The sequence below is a fragment of the Ceratosolen solmsi genome, unplaced genomic scaffold (genome assembly GCF_000503995.2).
Source record: "Ceratosolen solmsi marchali unplaced genomic scaffold, CerSol_1.0 scaffold10, whole genome shotgun sequence".
Lineage (NCBI taxonomy): Eukaryota > Metazoa > Arthropoda > Insecta > Hymenoptera > Agaonidae > Ceratosolen > Ceratosolen solmsi.
The window spans coordinates 22,804,159-22,830,000 of record NW_011948412.1 but is presented as its reverse complement, the minus strand read 5'-3'; the positions used below and the strand labels follow the sequence as shown (position 1 = coordinate 22,830,000).

Sequence of the window (25,842 nt, the reverse complement as noted above, 5' to 3'; positions counted from 1 at the left end):
TAAGCAATCTACAGCCTGTGAATAAATCGTCGTGTTACAATACAATAATATGTTGCAAATATTATCAAATTTAATTGATTACTCAAATCTAAAAATATGTACTATCTTACCTAAGCTTTGCAGATCGTTTAATATTTTTTATAATTAATAGATATTTTTGCCTAACCCTAGAATTTTACATATTATATATAAAACTTTATAAGTTTCACAAATCGCCTTTTTTTAAATAAAATAACCAAATACTTTTGTGGTGCAAGCAATCTTCATTTAAATTGTAACTGAATTTTTTCAAACCATCGCTATCACGAAGCTTAATCGTGCTATACTTCATTGAGCCCTTAATGACTTTGATGTGCATAACACTTTCGCATTATTGTATCCGAAAAGCATCTGCGCGGATGCTGCGGCTACGGAAATACTTGGATTACTGCTCATATATATATATATATATATATATATATATAAGGATCTAATTACATTTGTTGCTCGAAATAATAAATTAGATGAAACTATATTATATAATAATTATGGATATATAAATTAAAATTTATACATTTCGATTATAATATAGGATAAGAAATTGTAAATAAAATTTTAAAACTATCAAGTGTGCAAGTTCATCTGTATAAAATGCAAGATGTTTATAAAATATGTAATTATGATATAATTTTGCGTTATCTATTCTTGGATAAATAATCAAAAAAATTTGTACTAGATACTTTATAATACTGTGTAAATGTATGCGTTTAACTTGATTAAAATTCAACTATTTATTCAATTCAACTATTTATTTAGATACCCTGATGTCAATTCATTTTTAACAACAAATTTTCAATACTAAATTTAATTCAAAATTTAAATCTATTAATGTTAATAAAAATTCACTTACCAATTATGAACATAAGAATAGGTATTATGGAAAAGATGACGAGGAGAACGATGACAAACATAGTTTTGCTCAAGACTTTGAGACCGCGAAATATGAAATCGCACATCCCATTTGCTTCGTGGTACGCATCTTTCAACTCGAAAATAAAAGAACCATAGGCAGCGGCACCAGTAGGTCTACTTGATAAAATACTGCCTTTCTCAGATTTGTTTATGTTCTCATTGTACAACCTTCGTGATTCTGCGACTGAAAACTTTACCACCAGTTATAATTTATTTACCACAAACAAGTACATCATACATAAATATTATTTTATTCGCGTATTGATAATCTTATTAATATTATAAGATATTAATATGATACTTTAAGAATTATTAAAAATTGTAAAATATTTATTAAAAAATAATTTTTTGTAATTTCTATAATAATTATATCTAGTTTCAATTATTAAGGTGATTATAAAATATAGTATAACGAGAATCTTATTTAAACATAGAATAATAATTAAAATCTGATTATTTGAACTCATATTTATTGACTAACAATATATTCTGCGCCACAAATCATAATTTAAATACTACTTAATATAAACATTATTAATCATCAGTATCCTAATATTAAAAATTAAAAATTAAATGAGAATAACATTATATGTAAATGCGTACTTTATAAATACATAAGTAAATATATCACCTAATGAAGAAGCAATAATAGCGTATATATTTATTTAGAAATATTAAAATATGTATATTTGATTGCATGTATAATACATTGTGTACAGTAGAAAATTATGATTTTATTATATTTAGTATTTTAAATAAATAAAGAATTTTAAATAGAAAATCCATTAAACTGAATATTAAACTTAATATATTTAAATTTACTATAAAATTAATACATTAATTATTATTCAATTAAAACATTGAATAACTTTCGATATAATACATAAGAATAATAATACAGATTTAAAATTGATATTAAAATATCAAGTTTTAATTTTTTATTATTTGTTTGTATTTTTTTTTTATTAATGATACGTTTATAGCGAAAACAATAACAATGAGTAATTAAATAAAATATTGGTAACAAAGAATAAGTTACGAGCAATGAAACTCATATTTTTAGGAAATAAATATAGAGAGAATATAGATCTGAACATTTTTTAATAATAAAAATTCATTAAATATAATTCACAAATGTATACTAGTAACTGGTTACTTTTTGCCTGTAAAAAAAAGAATCAGATAATGTATTTTATTGAAATGTCCTATTTAGAATTTTAATTTACTGAATTTTTTTACATACTTCTTCTGAGTTTTATTTTTATTTTGATAATGTAAAAAATTTTTAATAATATAAATATTATAATTTATTTTTCATGTAAAATATTTAAAAGAAAAAAACTTAATGAATTTAATTACTTCAAATAGGTTAAAATTATTTATTTTTAATCTTTCACATATTCATGAAATTTTAAGATCAAACACGAATGAATATCATAATTAATTAGTACTTGCAATTAGAATGCATTTTTTTGTGTACACCCGAGAACTAAAATCACGGGTTCATCAACATAAGAGGTGTATGTCCAATATTAAACAAAAATATTATTTGAACTTGCAATTATTATTATATTACAAATTATTAAGAAATTATCATAAAACTTACTGTTAATAAAATATTTATAATTTTATATTTTAATTACTTTTCATAGTTCAGTTTTCATGTGCTCTGTATAGTAATAAAAAAATTACAGGCTTTTCTTCAAACTATATTTTTTAATAGCTAAAAACCGTACTCATTAATAAATTGAATTTTTATTTTTACTAAATACATTTTTTATAGTTTAGTTTTTATTATTAAATAAATACATTTCGTTTTATAAATAACTTTATTATAAAATTTATTATAAACTTTATTATATAAATGCCTGTTTTTTATGAATTTAAATGCGGAATGTGACTTACTCGTCTTGAGTCAACCTTGGAATTAGTAGTTCCATAGCCGAGGTGCACTTGAGTTTCTGTATTTACACGTAATTGAGAGCTTCCTAATACATCCCGCTCATGTCGATAAGGTGAAGTAGATCGGTTACGTGAACAGCCTAGAACATAAGATTAATTTATATCATTAATCATTTTTCAACTTGGTAAATTTTCGCAATTAATATAAAAAATCCACTTGCACATTTGACATTTTATTGTTTTTATAATTGCAAATATAAAAATATATATTATTTTATCATTCAATTCGTACAGCAATTTGCAAAATACTTGCATAGTTGTATTTTTACGATATTTTCATAACCATTTAAATTATATTCTAAAAAATAATTTGTGGTACATTTGAAAAAATAATTTCATCCTCAATTATACAAATATAATCGTATTATTTCAATTCCCTTTTTTTGACCTTTTCGACAGAGGTTTGTCGACAGTCGAACTACTCTACTTTTTTTGTATTACGAAAATACGAAATGTTTAAATAATTTATATTTAAACAATCGTTTATATTTAAATACTTATTATTTCAAATAAAGTGGATTATAAATTTCAGTACGCATCAAGATTTGTTTATTAAATAAGAAAAAGTCAGTTGAAATATTAATGTATACATTTTGATAATATGTATAATAAGACACAAGTAACTAATAAAGTATTTAATAATTTCGAATTTTATAAAATTATAGTCCTATAATATAACATACTATTAAAAATATAGTTTAAAAAATTTTTTATTTCTATACAAAAATTTTGTACATTTCATAGAGTAGACACATAAACTTCTATATGGGAACAATCTCAAAAAATAGGATCAAAAAGTAAATATCTACAGTAATATTTTAGAGTAATTAAAATTATATTATTAACACTAAAGAATTTAAATTAAATAAATAATCTTTCATGAAAAATAAAAAGAAAACATTATTATAATAAATAAATAATATAATGATAAGTTATTGAACATAAAAGTTAAAAGCAAATAAGAGTAATAAAATACATTAAAGTGATATTGACAATATTATACTAACCAAATAAAAATAATTTATTTTCTTTCAAAGATAATAATAGTTAGCAGTAAATAGCAATGCAAATCTATGATAATTGATTATAATTTTAAAATCACAAATCCATCCTAAAAAATTGATATTTTTAGCCTTAAATTATTTTAATATAAAGCATATTGAAAATATTAAGAAATAGAACAATTTAATTTAAAAATAATTCGATTATTTATTGAATTTAATATTATAATATACAGTCGGTCATTAATTTTCATAAATATATTATTATAATTTCAGTGCAAGTTGCTTAAATAAGCTAAAATTCATTATATTAAAAGAATAGCCAAAATAATCATAACAATATTCATTATTATATTCAGAAAATATGAATATAATATTTAAAAAATTAAAAAAAGCTAATTGCTATTTTATCAATATTGTTATTGTTCAATTCTTTATACTAAAATTATAGAAAATATATTTTATACATTTTTCCATACAGTTCTAGAACATCTACTTTACGCAAATTAAAATTGATGAGAAATAAATTTAATAATTTTTCATATCGTAAAACGACACTTGATATTTTGATAACATATATATACTTTTTTATAAGAATTTGATCAGTACATTGATAGTTATTAGGCCAATGAATAGTATCAATGTATTTGATTATTGAGATTATAACACAATATCTGAAAACTGTCTGTTTGCGAGTAAAACGAACCATGTACCCTCTTTTGAAATATCATAAACAGTCGCATCTGTCATATACATTGGGACTAAATGAAAAAGAAAATAGAATATTAAAACATATCTATTTAAAAAATGTAATGAAGGTACAATAAAATATACTTGCTAAATAACCTCTTTTCTTAAATTATTAGAATCAATTTCATTTTTCTTCTTCTCATTTTTAAATTATTCAATATATTAATATATAAAATATATACACAATAAACTTTGGAAGACCCATCCATTAGAAATAAATTAAAACTATTATTTATTTCTTAATTATTAAATAATACTAAATAATTAATTAAAAAATTTATATTCGACCGATGATTTCTATCTTATTAAATAGATTCTAAGTAGATATAAAAACTGTGTAAGAACATTGATCATCGGCTGGATAGTGAAAAAATATGGTGGATAATAGAAATTGGTGAGTAATTGATAAAGGCATAGGAATTTTACAGCACACTTTTATTCAATATCTTTAATTGTAATCTAAGGACAATAAAAATAATTAATTAAATATAAGTTAATGTTACAAATCTAAGCTTTCATTATTAATCTAATTTATTAGATTTACTTGTAGTTTTGATAAATATTTATTTTTCAACATTCACGAATATTCACTTTTGTATCTTTAGTATATTAAAATACTCAAATGAATTATTCAAATAATAGCAGTAAGAGATAAATTTACAAAAACTAGAAGATGAGTAATGAATAATGAAAAATAATAATTCGAATTTATCAGAGAATCTGAAGATATTAAAAACAAATTACTACTAAATCTCAGATTTTTTAAAAATATAGTTTTTTATAAATTCTATAATTTTTATAAATTTCACCAATAACGTATTCGGACATTATTCGAAAAATTATCATATTTTTCTGTTTAAATTGTTAATTTTTCAGTGAAATAATAAATACTTAGGGAGTAAAACTTTACTCAATGTCATTCCAACATATTAATTATTATAAACAATTAAGAAAATATCATGCAATACCAACTGAATAATAAAATAGTTTGTATCTATTAATTAATTCGCCATGTCTCTCAAAACTGAGATTTTCTATTGCAGTTGAATACTATAAAATATTTGTAAGAGTCTTTTATAATTGATATTCCAAAATTTTTACTCAATAGTTAAAATAAATTTAAATAGAGTTTAAAAGTGGATCTATTTGCTACAAATTTCAAAACTTTATTACTTATTTATTTTAAGCTAAACAAATTTGCAGACCTAAATATTCATGTAATTAATCAGACGTACTAAGTATATTAATTCAAGGTATTATGATTTTACAACAATATAATTTACAATACAACAAAATACAAATAATCTCTAAACATACAATTAATATTTATGATATATACTGAATATATTAATCATTGCATATTTGCGTAGCTAGATGTGTCTATATGTCGACGATCGTACATGGTTTTTTCTCTAGTTCTCAAGATCACGGCCGATGGCAAAATATACAGATCTAAACGATTACGATATTGTTCGTTCTATATACAGTTCAATAAAAAGAAGAGATTTCGTACATTTTCAAACATATAATTGAATTTTTTACTTTATTTATATTTCGAACAAATGAATTCTATATTATTAAAAAAGAATACAAATACATAAACACATTCATTAGATTGCAAATCTAAAATGAAATACATTGTACAACAACATTTATTAGTGGCATATAAATAAGATGTATATCATTACCTTATAGTGTATTTTGAAAAATTTGTATTGTAATCGATATTAATATTATAAAAAAATATAATTAAAAAATAAAATAATATCAATTTAATTTAACATAAAATATTGTAATACAAATAACAACGAAACATTTTAAATATTGGTCACAATCACAAATTCCGATTATAAGTCCTGATTACGTAAGCGAGTATTTAACAATTTAACAATATTCTATTCTGCTTTATTATTATTATCTATTAAATATAATTAAAAATTAGAATTTTCTAATTTATAATTTTAAAACAATTAACTAATTTGTTCAAATCTTAAAGACCAATAAAAAATTTCATGTGACAAAATTTTCTTATATTTCAATTCGATGTTTGTAAAAATACACATTGTATTAACATAAAATTGAAATATATTAAATTTATAAAACTGTAAATTTTAATTACATTTACTTTAATTAAATAAATATATGATTTTAAATAATAAATAAATATTAATTTTTAAATACTATATTAAATAGATGACTTAATAAATTATAAATTACCTTGCAACATTAAATTAAAATATGTGTGGTTAACTATGTTTTATGTTTACTATTAGCCATATTTTTTTAATATCATTTCAATGTTTGTTAAAATAAGAATATTTAAAAAATTACTCATTAATTTTAATTATATTTATTCCTATTAATTTTTTACTTATACTTACATTTAATTTTATAAGATAATTTCATTCTTCTAATAAAATGAGTTTCATATTTATGAAAACAAACTTAATATTCATTTAATACAAATCTAGATACTTTATAATATAATTAACATCTATTAAGATATATTAAGATATATTATAATATATCAATATATTAAGGTTCTAATGCCGTTAAATAATGTTAATTAACATATATTATATCACCTATGTGTTTATATATAATTTCTAAAAGTTTTAAGTGAATTGACAATCATTAATTTCTACTAATTTTTTCTAAAAATAATGTATATATGTATATATATATACCTAATTAAATATAAATTACTTCAAAATTATCCCTTTACTTCAAAATCTCATAAACTCATAACATAAATAAGAAATAGTTAATAAACATAAATAGTTATTATTATCCCAAAACGCTTAAGTAGACAATGAATATGTCATGAAACGGATATAAAAATGACAAGTAAGTATATCCTTCAATTTATATTATCATATTTACATTAATATTTTCCATTTATTTTAATATGAGGTGGAATATAAGTTGTGATGAAATTGAATTTATATGAATAATTATGAATTATGAAACATTTGATAATGGACTTTAAAATTTTGGTTCTTCTTTACTATGTCTGATATATATTTTTAATCAATAATTTATAAAAATATATTTTCAAATGATGAATAATTATTTATTAATAATTTTAATATTATTTTAATATCACCATTTAATCTTTATTCATAAGATTATCGAGAAGATAAATAAATTCTTATTCCTAATTTCAAAAAAACACATACAGATAACTTTATCAATAATATTGAAATAATTTGTATAGGTATATATAAAATTCTTTATATATAATGCATATAAAGAATTTTAGAACGTTTTCTATTATAGAAATTATAAATATATGCATAATAATATTACATACATAAATTAGTAAAAGTTAATTGAGGGTATGAAATAGAAATAATCAGATCAAGATGCAAACTGAGTTCACAAATGTTACAAATAATAATATTTTTATTTGATTTATGTCGGAAATGTTTAGTAGAGTTGGACGGGCTGTTGCAGAACTGTAGTGATCCATTAAGGACAAAAATTGAGGAAATCTCGTTTAATACAAAACAGGCATTTTGTTTTTCGTTCCAATATAAAAGCGCTAAAAAGTGAGCAGACAGAAAATGGAATGAAGTTGAAGACCCTAAGCTGGTAGAGCAAACATAAGTTGTTCGAAGGGGAGCCGAGACTCTGATCAGGGGTGGGCCGGCGACGATGGTCTCGACGGCGGTGACAAGAAGTTGGAAAGGTGACTGGGTAGTCGGGGAGCTGCGGAATAAGATAGGAAATTTTCTGTTACTGCAACGGCGGAAGTCGGATGGAGCGAAACGACAGCCACTTCTTCGACCCCATTAAGCGCCAATACTATTATTGACAAGCAAAAATTTAACGCATTTGTCAATGTTTAATTCAGGAAGATATTTCTGTGAAACTCACCATTAACTCATTAACAGAATTAACATATTTTAGTCTTTTATAAATATATCCGATGTACAACTTTAATATAATATAAATGAATATTTCATTTTTAAACTAATTACTAAATAACTTTAAAATATAAAATAATATGTAGATTTATATTCCTGGTAAGTTTTTAAATCAGCTTTTAAAACCAAAAACTGAAATTGAATATAAAAAGAAATCTTGTAAAAACTCGTATTATTCAAACTAAATTGAACTTTATAATTTATTTTTAAAATCTGTAAACTTTCTCGTGGATTTGCATGAAATTTTCAAATTAAATAAATAATATTATAATAAAGCTTATATTATAATATAAGAAATAATATTATAATTTTAAGAAATAATTTTCAAAATTGTTTTAATCACTTATTTCTTTAATATATATTACATTCATTTATTCTACAATTATTTTTTTTAATTTTAAATTATTTTAAATTACAAGACTTTATTAATGATTTATAAATATTTACTTTATTATAATAATATTTCTAATTTTATTAATATACGATTAATAATTAACTTAAACAAAATTGAATTTACCTCTTTTATTAGTAATAATAAATTTAAGTAGATGATATATTTTAATTTTATAAAATCACTAATTACTTAAATTTCGTAACTAAGGAAGAAATATTATAAAATATTAACTTTTTATAATATTAATTTTTTATATTTTATTACTAAAGTTAAAATTAATATAATTGTCATAATATCATATATTATCATAATTGAAATAACAGACATAAAATAATAGAATTAACCCTCAAAGAACAGTTTTTATTAAACATTTAAAAGTTTACATGCATTGAACTCTCATGTACTTTTTCGATGTAAATTAAAAAATTGCATTCTTATAGTATTGTAAAAAATTTTAACCATGTTATATGGTTTTATTTATTTACCATTTATTAATAATTATTAAAAATATACTTATTTATATATAAATATAATATATTATTCACATAAAAATAAAATATAATTATAATCATGCCTAATAATTATTTCATATTAAATATTTATAATTAAAAAAAAATCAACGAAATATGATCGAATTGAAATATTCTTGCAGTTTAATGCTTTTTTCTTGCTTTCTTACATTGCTAGGAAGAAAGTATCAAAAAAAAATTTTTTATCGTAACTTTATATAAAATCCTGTTAGTCCACTGAATCGCTCAGAATTATGATAGGTACACTTTTTAACAAAATATTTTACATAAATTCCATAAACGTGAACCAATAAATTTCAATAAGACCAAAATTCAAAGAATATCATTCCCAATTATAAAGTTTGTTTTAATACAAGAACTAATAATTAGAATATATGAAACTTGCTAAATAACACAATGATGAAATCAATTTATAAATAATTCTAAATCGAAAATAAAGTAAAATAAAATAAAACGAATAAAACGTTAAATAAAACTAAATAATTATAATAAATTATATTATAACGATCGAAGTATTAAATTATTTATTCATATTAATATATTACATCTAATGCAAACATTGTTATTATGATATTAACTTAGAAATCTTACCTAAGATAATTTTTTTCGCTGATATTTATTTAGTATTAAATTTAATACACAATAAATACATCAATATATATAATCAAAAATAAAAAATTTAATAAAAAATAACAAATTTTAATATAATATATTTGTTCGATTTTAAAGGTTTAGTTTATGGCTCGAACTACCAATTCAATAGTTCAGTGGATTAGTCTCTCAGCAGGATAACTTCAAAGGAAACAATAACAGACAAGGCTGAAAAATATAATATATTTATTAAAACAAGATTAATGATTGTAAAACAATTATAATAATATTGCACTGTTGTGTCGAGATAAATAATTCTATTGAAGTGTCAATTGATGTGTTCTTGTATTCTTAAATTATTGTATCAGAAGTAATGCTGATGTTGTAAATATCAGCTGGTATAGTCAGTCAATCATGCTTGTGATGTAGCATGAGAAGATGGTAGTTGAATCAAGTATGTTTGATATATGGAATAACTATACTTGAAATGATGTAAGATGTTTAATGGAATTTATTAAGTAATCAATTGTGTCTTTAATTATGTAAAGGGACAGCAAAAGAATCTAGTCACAGGTAAAAACAATTAATGGTAAGATTTCTAATTCGTGAAGGATTTAATAATCTGTATTTATGTAGTCTATTAGTCGATCTGTTGTTGTCCTTCTTTGACAATGTGTGTGAACCACAGTGGCTCTTGCGTCAGCTGTTCAGGGCCTGTACGATGTCGAGGGTTAGTTCGAGAGAGCGTAAGTGTGCCCGATCGACTATAGCGCGAGATGTGACTTGTTTATTTATTAATATGAAGGTGTACCTGGTGAACTGCAGGCTAAGTGTATTAGATGCTGTGTAGTTGATGTCCCCCTTGATTACTATTCCATTGGCTTCACTGTAATCACTAATTAAAACTGCCGATTTCCTTTTCTTATGCACGCGTGTAGTCTTTACTATGATCTAATCTGCAGATTTCTTATTCATATGCACGCGCGTAATTTTAACTATGATGCGTCGTCTTCGCAGTACACTATACACTGAGCGGCAGTTACGATTGAGTGAGCGCGAAGTGATCTTACAAATGAGCGTATGAGCCTTTTGAATACGCGCACGAACCGAAGGCTTGATCGTTCCGTGGCGGCTCTGCTGAAAATACCGACCGTTCCATGGCGGTCCTGCTGAGGGTAGATCGAGACCCGTGTGCCATGGCTTCTACTGGTAGATGATTAAATCGGTTCACTATGGTCGGTCACTGCGGTCGGTTTACGGCAAGATGTTAGCCGCAAGCGCAGTTGAGCGAGGGTGGTTCGGCAAGAGATGATTTTCAGCAAGAGTTATAATATTCATAATATAATGGTGGAATTTTATAAGATTTGTAAATAAAGAAAGAATAGTTGAAATTTTTATGAATTACAAATATATTTTCACATAAAATAAATTACTTTTATTACAAATCATTCATAGCCATCTATAATTTATTAATTATAAGTAAAAATGTATAATTTTAAGCTAAATAAAATAATCGAATAATGTCAGAAAAAATTGTTTACGGAGACAATGGAATTTCTTTATTAAATCATAACCTTATAACTTGTTCGAGATTGACGCAGTTTCCATGAATTTAAGAAAAAGTGGGTCATACGCGCTTTACGACGCACAGCACGCGCGCTCGGACCAGTACGCGCACTCGGGCAAATGTTTATAAACAAAACTGAATAATATCGCCCGGAAGTCTCTAAAGTTATTATGTCCTTTTTCTTCTTTCATCGAATTCTCGAAACATCTAGCTTTTTCTTTGTGCCAGGCAGCAACGATGATGGTTTGTTGGATAAGGGCAGCAACGATGATGGTTTGTTGCCAGCTAAGTGAGCCGCCGCGTGGATATATAAGACAAGCACACGACGTGCCTCGCTCTCTTGCTAAACATCTCTTGCAGAACCACCCTCGCCGAACTGCGATTGCAGCTAACATTTTGCCGTGACCCTACCAGTAGAGTCCCCTTCTATCAGTAGACGCCATAGCACACGGGTCTCGGTCTGCCCTCAGCAGGATCGCCATGGAATGGTCGGTATTTTCAGCAGAGTCGCCATGGAACGATTCGGCTTCGTGCGCGTATTCAAAAGGCTTATAGGCTCATTGTAATTCTATTTCGCGTTCACTTAACTGTAATTACAGCTCAGCGTTTTAATATATTGTGACGACGACACGTGGCTATAAATTCGGCAGCCTAGTTGTTCGAGAATGTAAGAAAACTCCCAGATCATTAAACATCTGGAAAATTCGAGATAAGAGTTCCGAAAAAGGCGAACTCTCGACTACTCGAGAAATAACATTCTCGCGACAAAACGCGCCTCGGATTAACTAAATCTAAACAATTCAGCAAAACTTCGAATATCTAAAGAAAATACAATTCATAAATACATCTGGCGAGAACAAAGTTCCAAGTGTCCAGCAAAACATGTCATAAAACTAATGCTACGAGACATTTGACACGGCCTCGCCACAAAACATCTATCGACGACAAGTCATAATACTTCTGGCATAATCAAGTAATAAAAATATAAGCAAAAACCACCTCGTCTTACATCCGAAACAAGGGATATTAAAGGCAACACTGCACGCATAAGCTGTTGTCAAACCCAGCTACATGTGGCTCGGATAGTGAAGCGAGAACGCGCCAAAGAAGTCCCCCTCATGGTGGGGATACAAGTAAGAAGCGCTCTGATTGGAAATGCCAAGGAGGCAATTCGTAAAGACCACGCGGTGGCCGAGAATGCTTTTAAGAAAGACGCCGACAAGGTAAATTCTTAAGGGCCATGCGGTGGCCGAGAAAATGCCTTCAAGAAAGACGCCAGCAAGGCACACCACAAGTGTCTCTTGTCACCAGAGAAGCCGGCAAGGCTGCTTCTCCAAGGAAACGCCAATAACAAGAATGTAGGCATACACAGTAAAGGCCAAGAATTAAGAGGCAAAGGATAGTCATATCCAACTCATAAGTTACTATATCCAACTCATAACAAGTGCAAGATAAGTGCAAATCAAATCATACACTCGCAGCAGTGCAAGATAAGGAAAACGGAACAAGTAAACAGTGGTGCACAGAACACAACATAATCATAACCTATAAGGTGCCGCTCGAGGCAAATTCAGCAAACCATACGAGGTATAGCCAGAAAAACACAAAACATAAACTACAAGCTGCCGCACGAGGCACAACCTGCAGACATCACTAGCTGCGATCAAGAGCACAAAATCTGCAGAACTCACAAGGTAAAGAACTTTAGAGCGACCAAGCTCACATAATATGCAAACGCAAAAAGGGCAAGTTTAGTTCCCACAAGATAGACTTACGAGTCGCCGTACGCGGCAATATCTGCAGACTCAAGATGAGCCTTCAAGGTAAGCAATAAGACAATAACAATGCAAACTCAAGCTACTGCCACGTGCCACTACACAAGGAAGCGCGGGGGTTTACGACGTTGTTCTTCTACGTGTATAACTCTACCACCACGTGCATTACATATAGAGGACCAGAAGGTTACTACACCCTTCTACCTGTACATGAAACGCACATTATAGTTCTATGGCAATAGCAATACAAAACTTAAGAAACAAAGGCATTCAATCATACACTAAAAATCATTAGAATACAAATAATGCAATTATCGCAATAAACTGCAACAAATACCAAATCTATTTATTATTGAATACATGCACTATCCTGTCCACTTGTTCGCAATCCTCCCTTCCACCATCTGGGAGTTTACACCTAACTGTAGATATTTGGCCCTCCTAACCCGGTACTCTATTTTTAGACACTAGTAAATAATATACGTGTGCATTATTAACAAATAATAAACATTGTTTTACTGAATACACCATATTTTTCAGCCTTGTCACTTATTATTTCCTTTAAAGTTATCCTGACTAGAGACTAATCCACTGAACTATTGAATTGGTAGTTCGAGCCATAAACTAAGCCTTTAAAATCGAACATAACTAAAAAATAAAATGTACCTTGATCTCCAAAGGATCTTCTGAATTCCTGAACATTGTAACCAGCCTCACTTATCTGCTTGTCTTGATTAAAGCAGTTGAATCTACCTCTGGGGCTCTTGTTAAAGCCGGCAACTGTTCCGATGCTACCGCAAGGACTTCTCCTTGTAGAGTCTATGTTGAGACTACAGATGGAACCCTGGCAACTATCCTGATATAGATTGCCCTTGCCTATGCTGCTACGTGGTGACCTGTTGCTCTGCATTTCGTGCATCTCTATAGATTCAAGAGAGATGCGATCGTTTGCGTCAAACGCGATAGCACAGGATGAGCGATTCGGCATCTTCGTCATGGTCGAATTATATGGACTCTGATTTAAATAGTCCGATACGTTGAATCCTCGTATAGTTCTCCCCTGTAAATATTTAAACTATTATTTAAACTTTTAAATGTTTGAACTTTGAACTTGTAAATACTAGATAATACGAGTTTTTTTAATTATATATTTTATTGAAATTGTTTGATTTATTTATATTAAAAAAATGTTATCATGAATATTTGAATATAAAATTTAAACTACAGCTTTTTTGTCATAATAAATATGGTACTATTATTTGCTTATTAAATGAAACTTTTATTATATGTGAATTAATAAATTTAACTGATAATATCTGATTATATATATATATTAAAAATTATACTAAAATTAATGGATATAATCTTCATTTAAATTATTATGACTTTAATAGAATGAGATCATAAAAAAAATTTCATAAAAATTTAATAAATATTACAAAGGATAACAAAAGAACACAAATTAAATATATTATAGACCTATTTTTTTTATATAAACACCTTTCGTATGGAAGTGATTTGTAAGTTTATCAAATTTATAGATAAAACTTTCTTTTGTACATTAGCCACTGATTACAATGTAAAGTAAACCGTTCACATAATGAGCATTTGTTTGCGTATTACATGCATGTTATTTACACTAATATATTATTGATTAATTACATTAATCAATACATAGAAAAAAAATGATGTGTAAAAATACGTAGATTGTAATTACCTTTTTATTTGCGTGGACTCCTACTGTCACCTCCTTACTCCAGTCCGATCTTATCTCATGACGTATAGATTCCCTATTGAACTCCATATTGATAACATTGCCTCTCGGGCTCGTCAACATGCCGGGTATCAGTGAATATCTCTGGTTCCTGCTTATCCCACTATCCGAAATAAACGGTATTCGGGGACTCGTAGCCCCGCGCACGGGACTATTTCCCGGACTGCGGTTGTAACTAGAGAAATCTTGCAGCATAAGGGACTGTTGTGGACTGAGCGAACTGTTCAGTACACGGGAGTGTCGTGGGCTCCACATCGTCTCGGACACGGGGCTACTGGGGGATAAGCGGCCAAGATTCGGGACAAGAGAACCCCGAGGATTACTGTTTACAACATACTCGGGCACAAGGGAGTCACATGAGCAGCTACGATTCCTATCCATGCGTGAAGCCAGCGAAATTGAGACGCACTGTTTTGGGTCGGGGAGCAATCTCCGGGTGAATGTCTGTAACTACACGCCGATCACGTTACTTAGTCTTTACGATATTACCGACAATAAATTTATTAATATTATCACAAAAGTGAATAGAATCGGTATTCGATGCCTTCAAATAATCATTATTTGAGTGTCATTATTTAATTTATCGTCTTTAAATATTTTATAATATTTTATACGTATGCCTATTGACTGGATAATTGATACTATAGTAATTGAAGACGTATTATAGTTTCATTTATTAGAATCGAAATTTAATTATTAAAAAAATTGTGGGCGAAATGCATGCTTAATAAAATATTAATTGTTAAAGTATTAATAAAACTGAAAAAATAATACAGTACATTTTTTATTATTTGAATATTTCGATGTAAACTTCTCTTAATTTAAAAATATTAACCTTTATTAAAAATATGATTGAAAACAATATTAAGAGTAAAAAAAAATTATAAATAAAATAATGAATAGAGTTCCGTATACAATGAGCATAGTTTTAATAAAAAGCATTGAAAATAAAAGAATTGATGAAAACTTTAAAAGATGATTAATTTGAATGCATACAGGTGTCGCAAGTACAATTGACATTTCCGTCTTATATTTGCTGAAATAAATTTCGCGTGTTATTAATTCATCGAGAAAGCATTATTATATATCAAGCATATTTGTAGTTTAATGTATTAGTATAGTTTACAGTTATGTTTCTGATAATAACTTTGATAAATTTATTTTTATTGTTAAAAAAAAAGGACTAAAGCTATTTTCTCATATATTTACATTCATTACAATGTAGGCTCTTTTATGATAAAATAAAATCACAAATATTGTTCCCCTTTCTTAATTGTTCTATGAATATTTTTAAGAGAAAATTATATGTTTGAAATTTAGATTAAAGTAAAAAAAATTCGTGCATTTCGCAATATGACATACATTAAAAAGTCGTTCTTTAAATTAAATTTTTCGAGATTATTATTTATTGATATATTTTCAGTATTATTGTAAATTAAAATAAAGGTCGTCAGGTTTACTTTAAATTTAACATATAGTTGTAAATGTTTTCTTCCGTTCTTTGTTTAAATAGAAATTTTGACGTCTCTTATTTACAGTCTTATACTTAATTCGCTCTTATGCAGATAATAAAATCTATCTTTTATTTTATTATTTATTATATACTTTTACTTTATTATATACTCTGACTGTATTAATTCCATTATTTATTATTCCCTCGATTATTGTTATATTTTGAATATTTTAAATATTAACGTTTGTTGCATTAACTTTCAAAAAATGATTATACATAGAGAAATATCAATTATATATAAAATAAAATTAAAAATTTTATGAATTTTATTCATATATAATAGCATAAAATAATTAATCCGTTATTTTCAAATAAATTACGAAGAGTTTTTTTATTTATATTGATAATACACGTATACCTTTTATTAAATAATTTTTGTTAGTATTTTAATATAAATATTTTACTAGTCACTCGAATATGATATTAACCTATATTTTGTAAAAAACGTAGTATATTTAACTTTAAAAAGTTAAGGCATCTCTCTTTCGAATACCTTCGATGATGATTCAAAATTGTAAAGACAAATCAAATCTTAATCCATCACCCTTAAAAACAATTTTAGATAAAATATTAACATTACTAAGTGATAAATATAGCAGTTACATTTGGGCTATTTCACAATAAAATTTAAAAAATTCGTCGAATAATATATATTTTCTTAATATTCCACGTATAGAATTCTTTCTTATTCAAATAAATTAATTTCTCCTTTGCCTGATTTTTGTTTATAATTATAACTAATATACGTAATTTTTAACAAAACACTATGCAATATGTACCTCTATATTATTAGATATATATTTTTCTCTAATTAAAAAAGCAAAATAGCAAGAATATTATTTTATAGGTTTTATGATCAAATAAATACTTTTCGAATTAATTTAAAAACTTAACTACATCAGAAAAATATTATTTATTTTATAATTTATTATTTATGAAAACATAATATCAAAGCCTATAGGCTTAACTCTAAAATAAAATGAAACTGAATAAAGAAGGATAAACTTACATCTGCGTCGCTCTCATCTTTGAAAATGATGTTGGGTACGTATCTTCCACAAGATGATGTTTGCCTATCCATTCCAGAAATTTCAATAAAAGGGCCAAGATATTCGATTGCTAAAGTTCTGGAAAATAGATTCACTGGAAGCTAACGAAGCCCGCCTTCTCCGAGGCTGACGCTTGACATGCAGTAAGAATGAACGTTGTTTCAGCCGTTGTTGCTGTTGTTGCACATGCTATTAAAATTGATTCGGCTAATGTTATGATTGTTGTTTTTACTACTGTTGTTTTTGTAACTATTAAGATGAATTATTATTCTCCTAATGGCACGTTATACCGCTCCTGAATTGTTTTTTACAAAACATAATTGCGAGTACTTTAATTATGACTATTAATAAATAGTATTATTTATGGGAAACTTTTGTTTAAGTTTTCGAAATATTCATTTTTTAATATGTTTAAATAAAGATATTGCAAGACTATAACTTAAATTAAATAATTAAATAACTTAAATAATATAATTCTAATAGCCTAAAATTTATCATATATATATAATATATACATAACATTTGTTATGAAATACAACATTGAATAATTAATATTGATTTTTATGTACTTCTCTGTCTTATATTTTATCGTTATAAAAGTGGAAAATTATTATTAAAAAGTCAAATGTATTTGAGATTTTATTTCAAATTATAACTAAGTGTTTATTTATTCATTTCAGAATATTTAGTCAAAGTATGTATTATTCTTTTTTATATAATGAATTTTTTGCGGCTAACTATTTTAAAATATACTCTTTTATGATAAATGATATACTTTTATTATCTACGTTATACGAATTTAAGATGAATTTTTGGTATTTTCAATTTTTAATCAATCAGTTTTTAATAAAATTAACTTAAATGTATGAAATATAAATTAAGATACACTTTTATTTACTTAATCATGTAGTTACTAGTTACAATAATTCTCAAAAACAGCTAAAATAGTACGTAAAAGAATAATTTAATAAAAATCTCCTAAAACTGATATAAAATTAATAAAACTACCGATTCCTTCCTAATAAATTTCACTTCCTCTGTATAAAGTAGGCAATATGAACGTATCGGATATTTCAATAAGAAAGCACTTTTCAGTTAAATATAATTGTGTAGAAATTAATTAATAATCTATCTGAATACATTACATTTATTAGATTAGATTTTTATAAATTATCATTCTTATTTTCAATAGTACAATAGTTTTAGCCTTATCCGATATTTTTAGTACTCTTGAATATGTAAGGAATTATAACTGACAGAGTTCTAGACTTATTCGTATACACTATTCCAATCACTTGCTTTACACATCCTTGCCAACTGTGAATACGTATATAATACAGAAGAAGTATTATTTGTATTTTCGTAATATCAATACTATTTATTATTCAACTGTTAATTGCTATTAAGTTATCTATTGAAAATTTTAACTTGTATAAGATTTTAATCTAATTTATAAAAAATAATTAATTTCTTCGGCCTATAATTTGAGGCACTTAAATTGAGTTGTTCTTCTATTTATAAAGATGTCTATAATCTATGTGTTTGTACGTTTGTATAAATTGATATTCTAATAATAAATTAGAATATTGATAAAGTAGTATAACTATTTTGAATGGCAAGGAATAATATACGTATATTAATTGACGTCTCCATTCCAATCTCCATACTTAATTGAAAACATTTTTTCTTAATATTTTCACTTAAAGTATGATTTTAAAATTGATAAATCTTACGATTATTTATAAAGTTATAAAAATAAATATATTTCAATAACACTTTAAACAAACAAAATTAGTACAAAATTTTTCTGTATTCAATCATAAATTAAGAAATTTAATATTAACATTCTATAAATAATTTTTATTTTTTTTTAACAAAATACTTTTAACAATAATTATTTCAACTATATTTAAGATATAAAAAAAATGGGTGAAATACATACTTATAGATATATCATATTGTAGATTTAGTAAAATTAATACAGAAATTAATATTAATCACATTGTAATTATATAAAGGCTGTGAAATTAGCAGAATTTCAGTAGAAAAACTGTATTATACTAATATAGTACATTATTTCAGGAATTAATTAAACAGAAATTAACATAAATATACGTGACTGATTAAAAAAAAATATATAGGCTTGAAATAATTTTATAAGAGCTATAAATATAAATATTCATAATAAATTTTAAATAATAAGAAAATAAAATATCGAAATCAGTCAATCAATCAATATCCTAATTTATTTTTTATCTATAGATTCTTAAACATTAACAAAAAAAAATTACTTTAATGTCTAGCAACTGTTGCGTAACATAAATATGAATTTGCAAAAATTTAATCCAATGAAGTACTTTAAAGATATAGTTGACTTTATATGTTAAAAAACTAATCGAAATTACTTTCTAATAGTATCTTACAATAAATAAATTATAACAATATTTTAGTTTCATTCATTATAGTGGGCCTATTACAATAAGTTCGTATTACGTATAAACAAACATATTATTTTTATTCTGAAGAAATATGAATAAAACATATATTAATAACTCTAGAATTATGATTTTCTATTACGTTTAAATTATAAAAGAAAAATTTCATTATTCAAATAAAATAATTGCAGCTAAATTTCTGCTTAAGTAAATAATTAAATTTAATATAAAATATATTAAAATTTTTAAATGTATTTCTTAATTCTAACGTACTTTTATATGACATATAAAATAATTCTAAGTTTCATATCAATAATTTCAAAATTTGCTCAACTTGCAATTATATTTGGTCTTAAACTTTCAGATACTTCATTGCTCATGTTGATACAATTGATTTTATGGCATCTTTAATCTACGTATATATTATAATCTTCACATTTTTTTATTTAAAATATAATACATTTTATGAATTAATAACCATTTAAGAGAAATTATTAAAATACAATTAATAAATTTTAATAAATATAAAATAAAAATTATATTTATTATTTAGAGAAAGAACACTATTTATTCTTTATTCTAAATTTTAATTATTATTAAAAATAATATTAAATGGTGAAATATTGTTCATCTATTTTTATTTAAAGTATACACAATATGAAGATTTTAAACATATTTAAATTATCAAATTAATTGATTAATTTATAACAATATATTTGGCCAAATATATTCTTATATTCAAAACTTATAAATTTAAATAACACTTGATTACATTGAATGCAAATTAATATATATTTTATATATGAAATACAATATTCATGATCATTTCAATTTAAATAAAAACGAATTAAAATTTGAAAATTTAAAAAGAACATCATTAAATATTTCTGTATGTTAGACTATAAACTATTTTATGAATAAATTTATGCTTAACAATTAAACAAGACAGAAATATAAAACTTAAATAATGGTAACTTTAATCAAATAATAGTTTTTCTTTCGAATTATTTAATTATATATGCGTAAATTGTACCACCTATATAGAACTTTAAAGAATTTACAATGCCCATACAATTTGATTTATAAAAAAATAAAAGTTTTATTTTTTTCAATCAAAATAAAATAATTTTATAAATAATACCTAAGAACTTCTAAAATACAAAATATAATTGAAAAAATTAAAATAGATCTTCAAAGTTATTTTAATTGAATTATTACAATTTAAAAAGAAAGCTTAAAAGCAGAATTATAACATTATAATCATTACCATTAAAATACATTTAAAAACGTTATGAAAGTTAATTATCTTACCTCTAAAAATATGATTGGTATACTGTTAGAAATGAAGTGATGTATATTAATATTAAAGGAATCATGAAACTAATTTTAAAGATGAACAATTACTAAAAAATTGTATTTTGTAACTAGTAATTTTTCGTTACTATACTTAATAAGCCATTTTTACCAGTGAAATACTCGGCGTTCCTTCAATATAAGGAAGATTTATTTCCATCCAATATTTTCATCTTGTTCCCATATTATACTGTCATTTACTTTATAATGCTGCTATTATTTTAGCAATTTTATCGTTGGTTATGATTTGAATATTTTTTGTATAATACTAATTAATTGGATAACAAAATTTTTTAACGATTTAATTTGGAAAAAACTACCATTAATAATATAAAATTTATATGTATACAGATATTTTTATATAAATGTACTTCATTTCAATTGATGTGAAAATTATATGTTTTGTGTGAATTGCAATATGACATATATCTTCAGAATCGCGTAAAAGCGGATAAAAAATAGTATAAATCACGATCAAAATTTGTAAATTATGTAAAAATATGAAAAAGAATAACTAATAATATTAACAGTTTGAAAATTTATGGTTGGTTATAATTAGATAGACCAAGTATGGAGAACAAACGGTGCTGAAAATTTTTGAAATTTATCATTCATTTCTTTGTTTACTTAAAAAATGGAAAATTATTGTAGTTATGATTATACAAATTCTAACTTAGAGATCTTTTTTTATTTCCCTTTCATTCTCTTCTCAATAATCTACATAGAATAATGGAAAATAAATCTAAAAATTAATATTTAAATTACGTTATTATTAAGAATATATTATTTGCAATTATGAGAAATTTTCTAAATTATAAATACTAAAATGTACTTAATATAGGCTCATAATAAGATAAAAACAATGTTACTAATTAAACTACAACATTTTATAAAAAAAACATTCATTTTCTTTTAAAATTTTCATTTATCTAAATAAATTTATATACATCTTAAAAATAGTATGGTAATAATTAGTATGAATTAAAAAATAATTCATTAAACTGAATCTGAGTAATAGTAGAATTACTTACATTTCAATATACTTATATAAAATTATCGAAACATACACGAAAAATTTACAATTTAAACAATTTCATTACGTCGAAAAATAGACCTTAAAAATAATTGAAGCTACATTAAGAAATTATCAAGAAAATCAGTTTAGAAATAGATTTCCATATAATGTATTTCTGTTTATTAATATTAAAACTTTATTAAATATAACTCACGTTTCTAATATTTTTTATTAAATGAAATTTTAGTAGTTTCTTTTCCTAAAGCTTTTCTGTATTAGTTATGATTTCATAAGTAAATATCGAAATATTCATAAAACATGCTATAATTTTATTATTAAAATAATTAAATATTTAATTTTAAAACAATATACAATATGTTAAATTTTAAACAGTTAAGTAATATTAGGAGATCCAAATTAATTTAATTAATTATTGTATTTTGAAGATATTGTATAAGCTTAAGTTAATGTGAAATATTGAATAGGCTTATATTATTGATGTACTTTCAATTCTTTTATAATTGTTAGCAATAAACTTTTAATTTTTCATTTTTACTTTCAGATATAATAATTTTAGGGTTAAATATAAAAATTATATCCTTCATAAGTTTTCAAGTTTTCCTACTATACGAAACATTAATAGTTTTTTTTCATAACTCATACTCTGCAGTTGCTTTTTGTATTTATTTAAATCTTAATTATTATTCGGTTTTTATTAGAGTTCTTTAATTTTCTAACATTTTAACCTTTTAATCCTTTAACCAATTAAAGTTTTAGTGTACTTCATATACTCCCAAGTCTACAAATAGATGCATAATCGTTAATTTTATTTAATAAATATAAAAAATAATATAATATAAATAAAAAAAATGAAATTAATTTAAGACGTGATACAACGTATCATTATATCAAAATAATATTTTATAAGTCGCATATATGACTCTTTATCATTAGAGAATTTCGTTCAAATCGAAAATGAATTAATACACACAAAAAGACTAATAAGTTTACAATTAAAAAAGAAAAATTTTTATCAATACAAACTCAGAGATCTACCATTTTTTAAAAAATGTATAGATTTTGTGAAAAGAATATAAATTGAACAAAAATTTTATTTAATTAATTATCAATATTCTGATACGATACGTATCATGTAATAAGAAAAATATTTCGGTTAACTACTACATTATATCCATATAATACCTACAAGCACAACCAGTACACTTTATATGGTTGTCACTGTTCAAAAAAAACATGATAATAAATTACAGCCAAAACGCTTCAAATTTATATTCTATTTAATTAATACTTTAAACAATCTTGTTTCATCATGATTTATTATAATTATTTGTATGCTTATATTTCGCTTTTGTGTTTAAGTTTAAACAATTAATCTCCATTTATTACAGAATTTGCTACTAATATTTACAAATTTTATTATTATTTCATATTTTATTATTATATGTAACTTTATATAAAATTTACTATATTTGATAACATTTTTTCAGAACAGTTAATACAATGTATTAAAATTATGTAAAAATAGATTAAAAAATTGAATATTCAGTGCTAAATTTACTGCGAAATTAAATTATGCAACATCTACTTTTTTGAAATCGTCATAAAACTATATTTACCATTTTATGAAATTATAATAATTTGTTAAATCTTCTATTGTTATTATAAAACAATATTTTGAAAGATCCATATTTCAAATTGTAATTATATTATAAATGATTAATATTCACTTACTAATTACAAATTTTTCAATTATAATTTCTAAAATAGATTTAAAAATAAAATTTTTTAAAAATTTTAAAATACAATATAATAGTAAACGATAGTGAAGTATAATTCGCTAACGAAGATTTAGAATGATAACACTCTTATGTTCAATAATATCAAATTTTCCAAAATATCTATAATTTTAATATATAAAGGAAATTTTTACTTTATATGATTCATAAAACGTGTCCATTATATTATATGATTCATAAAATTCACATATGTGAAAATATTCAGGTATGTGTAAATAATTGCATACCTATTTGTGCATAAATTATAAATAAATATACATATATATGTATTTATTTATTTATATTTATAAATTTATATATATATATATATATATATATATATATTATATTTATATATATAATTTTCTTTACTTACATATTTTAGAAAATTTGCCTGCATCTCTTTATAATAAGTTTGTCAAGATAAATTTATTAAATGTGTAATGTATAATGTATATTATGAATTTACTGTAAATTATTATTCATTATTTTGAAAAAATTCATGATTAATTTTTGAGGTCATTATATAAACAGAATTATTTTGCATTAAATATTTAAAAAGATTAAATAAAATGATTTAAAACAAAGTAGAAGAATTACATTGTTTAATAATGCTACATTTTATGCAACTATTATCTATTATTATATATATATTATCAGCATAGGTCATGAAAAGATTCAAAGCTATCTTCTGACTTTATCTAATTTTCTACATCTGTATACAATAAATCCGGCTATATAATAGTCAATTATATTAAGCAACAGGACTCTCTATATATAAGATTAATATAAATAAGAAAATATAAGTAATGGTGGATGTCTGGACAAGATGTCCCTCATTATCATGATTAAATAAAAAATATTTACCATCAGTGAAAAATGAGAAATTTTTTCTTATTTTTTCAAATGTTTTTGTATATTTTCGAAAATTACTTTCGTGTTAATTACAATAGTCTCTTACACGTAACTGAAACACAATATGAAATCGTTCCGATTTCAATTATGTATGAATAAAAACTAATCCTTGTCTGTTTTAATAAATTGTTTTAAAAAGTCCACATTTTGAAAACAATACTCACTCATTTTCGCAGCGAAGTATATCACTCAATTTTGAAAATATTGTGCAAACTAATAACCATATTATTTTGTTATAATATATAGTATATTTTAAAAACTTATAATAATAATTTACTTGAAATATGTAAAATGCGAATTCTAAAGGCTGAAATTCTTGAAAAGGGAGAGGAAATAAATAAACGCTTCAATTCATGTTCCCAAGAAGTATGAATAAATAATTAATGTCAGTTTCAACCAATCAAGTTTAAACTGTCAAATATACTGTAAAGATATCGACCTGCTTAATAATATTTCATGCTTATAATTTGTCATGTATCAGAGTTATCACCTACTATGATAAAAATTAACTTTCTGTCAATGCATGATCTTTAAAATAATTT

At 24.2% G+C, this 25,842-nt stretch overlaps 1 protein-coding gene across 1 annotated transcript in view; it reads right to left on the bottom strand.

Moving 5' to 3' along the window:
• LOC105366150 (uncharacterized) overlaps positions 1–17,818 on the bottom strand; it is a 31,351-nt gene extending 13,533 nt beyond the window's left edge. Inside the window, exons 1-5 of the mRNA XM_011504482.1 lie at positions 17,747–17,818; positions 15,168–15,668; positions 14,117–14,510; positions 2,857–2,993; positions 890–1,142 (exon numbers count right to left, since the gene is read on the bottom strand). Of these exons, the coding sequence (XP_011502784.1) occupies positions 890–1,142; positions 2,857–2,993; positions 14,117–14,510; positions 15,168–15,668; positions 17,747–17,818 (1,357 nt within the window). The remainder of the gene's footprint in view (positions 1–889; positions 1,143–2,856; positions 2,994–14,116; positions 14,511–15,167; positions 15,669–17,746) is intronic.
• Between the last annotated feature and the right edge of the window lie 8,024 nt (positions 17,819–25,842).